This window comes from Neofelis nebulosa, chromosome 3, assembly GCF_028018385.1.
Source record: "Neofelis nebulosa isolate mNeoNeb1 chromosome 3, mNeoNeb1.pri, whole genome shotgun sequence".
Taxonomy (NCBI): Eukaryota; Metazoa; Chordata; class Mammalia; order Carnivora; family Felidae; genus Neofelis; species Neofelis nebulosa.
In genome coordinates, this window is record NC_080784.1 from 126,975,127 (window position 1) to 126,987,367 (window position 12,241).

The 12,241-nt window shown below is 37.7% G+C and overlaps 1 protein-coding gene across 1 annotated transcript; it reads right to left on the reverse strand.

Moving 5' to 3' along the window:
* Positions 1-2,230: 2,230 nt before the first annotated feature.
* Positions 2,231-3,646, reverse strand: PDHA2 (pyruvate dehydrogenase E1 subunit alpha 2). Its single transcript, XM_058721860.1, has one exon. The coding sequence runs from the start codon at positions 3,559-3,561 to the stop codon at positions 2,386-2,388; it is 1,176 nt and encodes a 391-aa protein (XP_058577843.1). The 5' UTR covers positions 3,562-3,646; the 3' UTR covers positions 2,231-2,385.
* Positions 3,647-12,241: the final 8,595 nt, after the last annotated feature.

Consider the following 12,241-nt stretch of genomic DNA (forward strand, 5'->3'; position numbering starts at 1 on the left):
TTTTATAGTATTATGAAATGCTTTTGTTTTTAATGGAAGGGATCCAATCAAGGTACCTTTATTTGCATAGACAAAACATATTAGCCAGTAATATTCTTGATCTATAAATACACCAACACTCATCTCCATTTTCTGATTTTAAAATGTTGAGGTTATTTTATGTGCTTAAATCTTTTTGGAGTAAGGCGTGGAGATTCAGCCTACACATATGTGTACATATGTTCAAATACTCACAGGTCTCTAAGCTTTTGGTTTTCTCTTAGAGTTCTTAGAAAGTATCTAGCTTTAATTTGTGGAAGTAGATATTTTACAATTAAACAAAAAGGCTATAACCTTTTTTACAAATGGAGATACAGTTGACACATAGCAGGATATTGGTTTCAGGTTTACAACATAATGATTGGATACACATATATATTATGAAATCACCACAATAAGTCTACTTAACATCCATCATGATGAATAGTTATTTTTTTTCTTTGATGTGTTTTAACTTTTAATAACTGATTCTTCTGATATTTTCTGCAAACTATTTCTTAGATCACAGGCAAATTCTGATATCTGATTTAGTTAAGTGTATCTCAGAAAAACAAGACATGCCAAACATCATGTTCAATAGGATTTGTGATCATTACTCCAATATCACCAAGTAGAAATGTTTTCACAAGATCATGACTTGTTAATTGTCATGGTATTTGGACTGACAAGAAAACCAAACCTATATGATCCAAGTTAGATTTTCCTTTGAAAAAAGTTGTCTGCGAATGTTCAGTTCTAGACAAGGCAGTTTTTACTTTCCACTTTATTATTATTATTATTATTACTACTACTACTACTATTTTAGAGAAAGAAAGAGAGTGCAACCAGGGGAAAGGGGCAGAAGGAAAGAGAATATGAGCATGAGACAGAATCCCAAGCAGGCTCCATGCTCAGCAGAGAGCCCGATGAGGGGATCAATCCCACGACCCTGGGATCATGACTTGAATGGAAATCAAGAGTCAGTCGCTCAACTGACTGAGCCACCCAGGTGCCCGTCAACTTTTTTTTTTTTTTTAATTTTAATATATGTGCTGCCGAAGCAAACATTCAACTTTTTATGCGTATCACCTCCTCCTCTTTACTTCTTTTGATGTCACCATATCTGCTCTTTTTTCAGTCTGAAATTCACCAGGATAGTTTCTTTAAAATATGGAACACATAATGGTACAAGTGGATTGAAAAATAAGAGTAACTTTAACTTGAAGGTTAAAGCAAAATGCAGTTTTTCCTAACTTTGCTTACATTTTTCCTTTAAATTGATACACTAAAAATATTGCAAGAAAGTACATGAAAAAACTTTCTTGTCCCATCTCCCCCTGCCCTGTTATGTAGCATGTTTCATTGGGACATGATCAGTATTAACTGACTTCAGCATCAACATTGAGTAGGCACTCATATGCTTATATGTGTTCACAGGCACACTATTATAATCGGCAATGGTATAGTCGGCAATGGTTAATTCACGTAAACTATTGTAAGTAGCAAAGTTTCAGGGGACCTAACAGCTTGGTGTGGCTTGAAACCCTCTCTACCTTAGGATAGTGACTTTACACACAAACTCCTGTCAAGGTGGAGAAGGGACCGAAGAACTATTTTTCCTTTAAATAAGAGTACTTACAAATATAAAGTTAAATCAAATAGAACTATTATAGCAAGTAATATGAGAAGTTAAATAATCTTGTTTTTCCCAATGTAGACTTGTAAAAATTAAAAATGATCTTTAAGGTATTCACATTGTTTAATTAAATAAGGAGGCCATCAGACTAAGGTGGCTGTAATGCTGTGGTAGCCTACTTAAGAAAACCAAAACCTAAGCCAGAGTCAATGGACTCAAATTAAGAAAATGACACTTAAGAATAAGCAACTACAAACAGCTAGTTAGGCTTTCCCAGCAGCACCTTAAGGTATAGCCAATAAAATAATTTCTTTGCTTTGCTTCCGTATAAAAATGCTTCCCCTAGCTCCTGTTGATGGAGCACACCTAACCATCTCTGGTCTGGCATTGCCTGATTCCTACTGATGCATGTTCAAACAAATTCTTGAAAATTTTCATGTGCCAGAGTTTACCTTTCAACAACGCTAAATGATTAAATGAATGATATCTTTTAATGCAACAATGTACAATTGAATGAAATATCCTTTGTAATTAAATGTACATTTTTTCAATGATCTCTTTTATTCTCTTCTAATAATCGCTTAATCATCTCAATTTATTTTAATAAAAGTTTACAGGGCCCTTATTTAATGGGTTTTATTCCTGCTTAGCCAAACTGGGCACACAGTTTCTTAAAGTGGACCATGAACATTCCCATGAAGGACTAAAAGTAAATTTACATAAGTCTCCCTTTAACTGAGGGACTTGAACTTGATCCACTGGTTTGCACCACGAACTTCAAAAGCTGGAGTATTGCAGTAGATGTGATGAGCTAATTCTTCCAAAGGTGGTTCAGGATCAGTCATAGCAAACTGGGCTGCATCCTCCACTTCTTTCCTCACTTCAACATCAATATCCTTTAGTTCCTCAACAGTGGCAAGCTCACTGTTCACCATTCTGTCTTTGAGAAGCATAATAGGATCGCTCTTCTTTCTCACATTCTGAACTTCTTCTCGGGTACGATAACTGATCCCAGGGTCACTCATACTGTGTCCATGATACCGGTAGGTCTGCAGCTCCATCACTATGGGCCCCTTTCCAGATCTACAGTAGTCAGCTACAAACTTAGTTGCCTCCCGAACACCTAGAACATCCATTCCGTCTACCCTTAGTCCAGGGATAAAATTTCCTCTCTTATAGTAATCGGTGCTGGCTGATGCTCTCTCAACAGGGGTTCCCATTCCATAGAGGTTATTCTCACAGATGAAAACACAGGGTAATTTCCACAAAGCTGCCATATTGTGAGCTTCAGCTATCTGACCCTGATTCGCAGCACCATCCCCATAAAGAGTCAAACAGACCTCCTTGTTTCCCTTGTATTTACAGGCCAGAGCAATACCAGCTCCCAGGGGCCCCTGTGCGCCAACAATGCCATTGCCCCCATAGAAATTCTTGACATACATATGCATCGATCCTCCTTTTCCTTTAGCACAGCCTCCCCTTCGTCCTGTCAGCTCTGCAAGAATTGATCGGACAGAGAGTCCACGAGTATAGCACAAGCCATGAGCCCGATAGGATGTGATGACATGGTCGGTGGGATTTATCCCGGCCTCCAGGCCCACAGAACAAGCTTCCTGACCATCGCACAAGTGACAGAACCCACGGATAAATTTTTGTTTATACAGCTGATCTGCCTTCAGCTCCATTCGGCGAACGGTCTGCATCATCCTGTAGTATTTGAGCCCATCCTCCCGGGTGAGCAGTGTTGTGACAGGGGGACCCTCTTCTAAGCGATAAAGATCACATTTCTTAATTGCAAACATCGCATCATTTGAATAGTTACAGGATGCCACCAGCACTCTGCTAGCGGGCTTCTGCGTGACCCCGGACAACACGCGGGAGACAGCGGCAGCGAGCATCTTCCTCATGGAGAACAGCCCAAGGTGGTGGCCCCGACTCTCAGCTGCCCAGAGGCCTGGCTGCGCCGGTCCCCTCCGGAGCCTCCTTCCGCGTCAGAATGCCATCGACGCCACAATGACCATGCTGGCAACAGAGGCCACGTCACGCCGCTCCGTGTCACCAGGTTGCCAGACCTGATGGACTGATTTTTGCAGTGCCTTCCAACTGTAATTAAGAATAAAGGTTGTTTCGTTTCTTGAAAGACTCGCCTGAACAACCACTCTATCCTAATTAGTGCCATCATCATTGCCTAAACGTAACCAGAGTCCCTTCTTCCTGCTAAACACCATAGAGCGCTTCTTGACCCTACATCAATGGAACAGAGGCGCAAACACAGTCCCCAAGGCACATGAGGGATCCGAGAGGTTAGGCCAAAGATATTCTTGCCAGTATTTCTTTAAAGTCTTTAAAATTTTGTTTTAGAATATGTATGGATATTTTATCCTACTCCATAGTATACCATATTTATTTGAATGTAAAAATAAAGATGCAAATTACTTGTAATTTAAATATTTAACTTTAAACACACACAGACTTTTTAAAGAAAAGTTGGTGTTGCAAAAGAATACGGCACATTTACCCTATGGCTTCTAGCACGTGTGTCACCTGAGGGAGGGGTGGAGAGTGCAAGGCAGGTGATGATACATAAACCCCAGCCAGAGTACAGCAGTCTAAACCCAATAATAAGGTTTTCCTGAAGTGGGAAGATTAAAGGCAGAGTTGAGATGCAGATTGCGGTAAGTTTTTGATATGGCACCTTTCCTTGTGTTTCTTATAATCCCGACTCTTATCCCTTTTTGTTTCCCTCTATTTTCTGACTAATTTACCTTTTTTGTCTTTTCCTTGTAATGTCTTCAACAGGCTTCCATAGAAAACATCAAGATGCAAGTGATGCTGGATTTTGTTTTTATATATATCAACCTAAATTGAATCAGTCTTAGTCCAGGAAATTGAGAAGTGTTTTCTTATTGTTATTTCTTATTATCCTATTATCTCTTTATTTTATTTAAAAAAAACCTTTCTTTTGCTTATTTTTGAGAGAAATACAGAGCATGAGTGGGGGAGGGGCAGAGAGAGGGTGACACAGAATCCGAAGCAGGCTCCAGGCTCTGAGCTGTCAGCATAGTGCTGGAAACGGGGTTGGAACTCATGGACTGAGGGATCATGCCCTGAGCTGAAGTTGGAGGCTTAACCAGCTGAGCCACCCAGGCACCCCATATAATATCTCTTTATAGTAAACATTAGAGAGGGTAACTTCTTATAAAGTGACCCACTAAACAGTGTGCAGTTTGGACTGAAAGAGAGCAATAGAGTTTGCTTAAGTCACTGGTAACAGTTCAATCATAAGACAAGAGAAGTCATAGGCCTAGTGTTATAGAGATCACATATCATTTTCTTCTTTTGCACTTTTACTAGTAAGGTGATTTTTGTACCCCAATAATCCAACCATATCCAGGAATCTGGTTCTATGTAGACTATTAAGTCATTCACCTTACTGAGTCTTCTGTTTTATATCCATTGCCTATTTATAAACAAAGATACAAATAAAATACAAAATCCCTGTTTGTCAATAAATCTTTAGCCAAATTTCCCTATGACACGTTCAAAGCAGCTGCCTTCTCTATGTCTAGTTGTAGGTGTTATGTTGGACACTCCTTTTGATATTCAGGCAGGAAGTAGAAAATAGCTTGTTAAAAAGTTACAATATCTCTTAAACTTGACTCCCCCCAACTCCTTCCCATCCCAGTCATTTTAATGGGCCTCATCTTTTCGTTCAACTTAAAATTCTGCTGTTGGAATTCATGGTCTTGCTGTGTTATTTGCTCTCTCTTTGATAGTTAGCCTCTCTCTGCTGTTCTCTTTCATTCCTGCAGGTATTGGACATCTCCAGGGAGCATTATCTCCATGAGAATGAGAAAAATGACACTGCAGGATGGAACAGTAGTGTTAATGGGTCACTGAGTGACAGCTGAGCCTTCTCTCAGAGGTATCAGCCAGGCTAGTCCTGCCAGGAGCACAAGAGTTATATAGTAAAGTGTGCCAATTTAATCTTGTCATGTGTAGCCTGGACTGCAAAGATAGAGTTCCCCATAAAAGCCTAACGTGACAAGGCTAAACCCAACTCATTCCAAAGGAGAATATGCAAAGATGCTAATTGGAAAATACCTGTGCTACAGGTCCCACAGAAGATAGCCCTGTTTAAGCAACAGGGTCCGGTTAAGATAATAAATAATAAAATGTGAAACTTCCAGAGGCCTCTTGGACATCATATATAATTAACCTATATTAACCTAGGTTCAACCTAAGGGTAGGTGCAGTTATATGTACAGAATATGATATCAAAGCATTTCCATTAAACTGATTAATCCCGATGATGTTGTTGTTTGTTTGCTCACTTTTTAAATTTTTGTTATGTTCCTAAGCCCATCCACATTTTTAAAGTAAAAGTGAAATTTCCAGACAGCAGTGTAAAAGTTTAAAACTCACCAAGGAGATCCTGAGCTTCTGAGTTTCTCCTCTTATCTGCCCTCAGCTAGACAGGATTCAGGCTATGCATGGACCACAGAGCCGATCGGGGCATACTGCTCTTCATATAATTTATCTTTTGTCCTGTCGTTGTTCAATACCGTGTTTATTACAAAACAGAACTAATAGTCATCTGCATGCTCACCATTGAAATGCTGTTTGCAATTAAAATCCCCATAAATTCCAAGGTTTAATTAACACCAAATCTTACTTTTAATCTATTTGAAATTAAAGGAAAACAGATGAGCACTTTTATAAGGCCAATGGTAGACTTTACATTTAATTAATAAAAAACCTAATAAAAGAGGAGCCAGTGATTATAGTAGCAGTCATTCATGTCTGTGTGACAGAATTTCACATTTCATGTCTAATGGTTGATACTCCAGGGGCATTTCTGAATTTATCTTAAAAGTGTCACCCTACTGCATCAATAGCGTATAAAATACTTTTTAATAAGTGACAAGGAAATGTAAAAAAAAGAACAGTATATTTTAAGGATATTTCAATTCCTCCAGCAATAATTGCACTCTTTCACCAAATGTTAAATGAAGAAAACTGTTAAAAAGTGAATATGTTCCAGATAAATAATATCAGATTTCATGATATGATTAGTGGCAATGTATTTTTTTCATCGCTCTAAGATTTGGCAATTAAGAGTGATGAGTAAGAACTTGGTGAAAAAATTAAGAGTTATATATAACTCAGGGAAGAATTTTTCCCATTTGGTCTATTACTTTATCTCCCTCGGAGAAAAGGGAAAATGTCAGTACCATATATTCTGCAGAATAATGACAATCAAGCAAAGTTCCTATTTAATGTTATAATAAGCGAGGTTGTTTCAGAATAGTTCAGAGCCCTGGGCAACCAATATTTTTTTTCTTCTCACCCCCATGATAATTCTGAGGTATTGTTAAATAAAAATTCAGGACAAATTATTATGAAGAGAAGACTTGATTGAAAACAAGATGTAAAGTGAGAGCGCTCCTCATTCCACCCAAACAATGATGGTGTTAGAAAAGGAAAGACATTGTGGGTTAATTTTTAGTAGCAACTGGTGAAGCCACCGTCTTTCTTCTGCCAGATGAACAAAATCATCTGAGTCGTCATCCCTCAATATGTGACCCCATATCCTTAAAGTTTGGGACCAGGGTCTGGCAGATAATGGTAAAAGGGATCGTTACACAAAACTATAAAAGAAAACTTTTCAAACTTTTAATAAGTTTCCTATAATTAGAGCTGTAATTGAATGTGGCCAAGTGAGATAAGAAATAAAAATTCATGTATAACTTGGTGTCGAGATTTAGTATGGTCTAATGTCTCAACCAGTAAAGTATCAGTATAGATGTCAGAAGTTGTAAATTCGTTTCTGCTTAGTACTTTGAGTTGTTTTATAAAATCGGAATCCCCATTCAGAAGAAAAGTCATCAATTCCATACATATTTCTAACAAATCAAAACAAATTCACGAAAGCCTAAGTCACAGTTAGGTCTATTTGCATTTCCTCCAGAAAGTATTATTTACACTTCCTGGGAAAGTGTTTTGTTCAAAAGATTTTAATTTTCACATAATTAAAAACTCATGTCTCAAATTTTTATCTTTTAAATAAACAAAAATGTAGCCTGAGAACCTTAATTTTAATAGAAATAAAATATATATTAAGTGTGATAGTAAAAATAAACTATGAATTCAATAGTGAAATGAAGTCTTCTCTGGATAATTTTTAGTTTCTCTTAGCTGTACCATTTTTGATGTTTTCTTTGTGAATGACCTCCAACAACGTTGGGTACACTCTTACCTTTTTCTAATATCGGTATACAATAACAAAATTAGCACATTAATTTCTTTTCACTTTGCTTCTTTGAAGCCCCAAGTCACTCACTAAACTAGGTTTAAAGAGACAAAGGAATGTTGGCAAAATTCCAGGGCACTGCTGCCCCCTAGAAGGAAGTTTGAGCAGCACATTTGACCATTACAGGCAAATCGTGGGAAAGAGCACTCTGAGGAAGAAGGCAAATTTTGCACCCCTCTTTAACAACCTACTGTTGGCCACATCATCGGTTTTCTTTGCCCTATTCCTGTCTAAGCTGGGACACAGTGTTGCCTATTACACCCTAAACTGAGATCACAATAGATTTCATGGTTCTCTTGGGAGATCCTTGTGAATATGTATAGATATATACAAGCAAAATTTCCTGGCAAAATAATATTTTCTAAAAATAAAAGATGAAATTTTAAGCTATCATATGCATCAATTTGATATTTAAGGCATCGTTGTAAATATTGCCCAGGTATATGATAGCCTTGCATATCTTTGCTGGAGATACAAAGTTTGTTTATGTGATCTTCACAGAGACAGGTAAAGTGGTTTCTATTATTTTTCAATTTCTGTGTGAGGAAACTGAGGCATAGAGAGTTTAGGTGAAAGGCAAAATCTACAAAGCCAGTAAAAAAAGTGTAATATGCATTCTTCACTTATTCAGCCCATATAACAAAGTGCTTTCCTTCTATATGTCTCCTTTGTGTACTAAGTTGTAGAAATACAATGATGACATACAATTAGATTTCTCTCTACTTAATCCGGTTCATATGGAAGTGTTGTGCTGTGAGCTTTCCCAGATTTTCTGGCACTGGGTGTAGAAAAGGACACATCATCATTGAATGACAGAGGAAGCGACACATGAGCAGCTGTTACAGAGGCAATAAAACTAATGTATTGCATTCCAGGCAATGGTTACAATGACAGTTTGTCTTTATTAGGATCAATGATGAACAAATTAAAAATAGAGTACTGTCAAACTGCAACATTCAAAACAGAACACTATAATTTTGTAAAGTTGTGTTGTCTTCTTTAATTTGGTAATACAGCAGAGCTGAAAAGGCACACTGGGAAATATGAAAATCAGGATCTCATAATTATGCAATACGTTGTGAATATGAATGCAGTTTCTCCAAGCAACCTAAGACAATGCTGTAGATGTTTTATGGAGCTTTCTGTGCGTGAGAATCTTTCTGTTCCCACGGACCCACTGTGCATCTAGATTCTAAGATATTTCCATAGTACCCAACACTGTAAATCTAATAGGCCACCATGGGAGAAGCCTCAGAGAGGATTTTAAATACGAGGCCCAAGAAACATCATCCATATTGGTAAATGAAGATAGGGTGCAAGAAGTGATTTTAAGCTCAAACATCTCAGGCACTTCTCAAAAGTACCATATTCAGAAAGCAAGGTTACTGGGGGATTGTAGAGAAATTTAACAAGCTCCTATCAGGGCCAGCTGGCTATGCTGTTTCCATTCTCTTAGACAATGAACACCCTACTGACGTTTATGATGAGTTTCTCCAAAAACTCTTAGCCTTTATCTGCCCTCATCTAGTCCTCTGCCCACTTCATTCTACAATAAAATCATCATCTATTTACAAGAATGCATTACAACTTTTAAAAGGATTTTCCACATTTTATGGACATTTTCCATATTATATGGAAAAATGTATGGAATTTTAAATATTAAATTGTATGGAATGCATCATATCCCCATTGACCTGAAGAAAAGCAGACCTAGGGAGGTTAATAAGCCCAGTAAACATTAAGCATGTCCTCAGGTTATGCACCTAGTTCATGGACAGCCAGTCTCACCTTCGGATGTACTGTTCCTTGCCTGAACATACTACACTGCTCTCCCCAGCCCTGTCCTCTGGTGAAGTTTTATGTCTATGAAAGCTTCCTTGCCACTAATCTCGGCAAAAGAGGAGTTCTCTTCTTATCTGGAAATCTAACTCCTCAGCCCTTGCCTCAGAATCCACTGTTCATTCAGAAGACACCCCTCTCTCTTGTACACTCCCCACTCCGTCCCCCACCAAAGAATCATCAATTCTGTCTTCTCCTTTGGCCTTCTTTCATGCTCATATTTCCTAAACTCTGAAAGAAGAAACTTAAGTCACCATTGCCTCTTTTAGATCTCATCCTACAGCATTCCTTTTATCTAGTCAAGTTCCACAAACATGCAGCCAGTATCCACAGTCTCCACTTACTTTCCTCTAATTGCTTCCATATGTTTCTACAATCTGTGTCATCAACAATGAACTGTAAGTTCTCACATCAAGGACTTGGCTAAATTTAATGACAGCTTCAGTATTATCAATTTCTGGAACTCTTTGCCACATAACATAAATGTTTCTCCATGGATATTACCTTACTCTAATTTTAAGGGGGAAAAAAAAGCCATGTTCTTGTGCTGCTTATACCCCACACTTTATTTCCTGATATGTCAACCTTGACCCACCCAAAAAAGTAAATGTGGGTCTACAGTTTAATACTATGTGCTCTATTCTCACCAGCTTAAATGATTACCCACAGACTCTCATGTGATTTATTGGTTTAATTCTCACCAGTAGGGAACTGCCAACTATATTTTCAACATTAACTTCCTTCATTCTCTCTAATCTACCAGGGAAAAACTACATTTTATTTTTTTTTATTTTTTTTTTTTAACATTTTTTATTTATTTTTGGGACAGAGAGAGACAGAGCATGAACGGGGGAGGGGCAGAGAGAGAGGGAGACACAGAATCGGAAACAGGCTCCAGGCTCCGAGCCATCAGCCCAGAGCCCGACGCGGGGCTCGAACTCACGGACCGCGAGATCGTGACCTGGCTGAAGTCGGACGCTTAACCGACTGCGCCACCCAGGCGCCCCGGGAAAAACTACATTTTAAATCTCAGTAGTTATTTAGGCCTGAAAAAAAGTCTAGGAAGAAAGAGCTCTTGCCATTTACCCACTTAAATAAAAATATCTTCCCTTCCCAATTTTCTTATTATCATCAGGGACCCATTCTGGGTTTATAAATTCAACATATACTATGACTATAAAATCTTGTTGAAAACTCTATACTGTAAATGCAGAAAAGCAAGAGAACAAAATATTTAAATAATCCCAAGATAATTACTATTAAATTTTAATTTCTTTTCTTTTTTCTAATATAATTTCCCTTTATTTTTTAAATTTCTAATAAAATTAAGATATATTGTGCATTTTTATCTCTTGAGCTATTTTTCTTAGTGTCATATATAATTAATTTCCAAATAATCAAAACCTATTTGAAAGATAATTTCAATGGCTGCCAAAAAATCTCCATTATATGGATGTGTCATAACTGAAATGTTCCCCTAAGACTGAACACTCCTATTACTACTAATTTCATACTATGTTCCAGGTGTTATGTATTAGGGAAGTACTGCTTTTTTTTAAAGAGAGAGATTGAGAGAGAGAGAGAAAGAACACATGCACATGGAGCAGAGGGAGAAAGAGAGAGACAATCTTAAGCAGTCTCCATGCTGGGTGTGGAGGTGGGACTCAATCTCATTACCATGAGATCATGACCTGAGCTAAAATCAAGAGTCAGACGCTCAACAGACTAAGCCACCCAGACACCCCGGTGATTTTAATAGACAATTATTTGTTGACTTCTTAGTATGTTCCAGGTACTTTGCTAACTGTTTTGCAAGTGATATTTTAATTAATGTATCAATTCAATGACATAAGTGAAATTGCATTACTTATTTCTTCTGATAAGAAAACTAAACATTTCATAGTAAATATTTCCAGAAACCAAAAGCCAGAAACTTAAATCTGATTTGTCCAACTCTAAATCTTCTAATATTTTGTCAATGATTATACAAGCTCTAAAAGGATGATCTGTTGAGAATTGATGGCTCATTATAAAGGTAAACAAAAGTGTATATGTTAAAAATGTTACCAAAAAAAAAATTGGGGGTGCTTGGGTGGCTCAGTCGGTTAAGCGGCCGACTTCGGCTCAGGTCATGATCTCGCGGTCCGTGAGTTCGAGCCCCGCATCAGGCTCTGTGCTGACAGCTCAGAGCCTGGAGCCTGTTTCAGATTCTGTGTCTCCCTCTCTCTGCCCCTCCCCCGTTCATGCTCTGTCTCTCTCTGTCTCAAAAATAAATAAACATTACCAAAAAAAAAGTTACCAATTTTGTCAAAAGAATGAAATTCAGGTATTTAACAGTTCAAGAAATAAGTATGTTGAAGAACAGACTCTTGACTCTGATTAACTCCATCAAATCGTACTTTCTATAAAATAACAAAAAACCAAGCAGAGATAAT

What these genes read in the sequence shown, in the direction of transcription:
- PDHA2 (XM_058721860.1), bottom strand. Translation starts at nt 3,561, where the DNA reads ATGAGGAAGATGCTCGCTGCCGCTGTCTCCCGCGTGTTGTCCGGGGTC.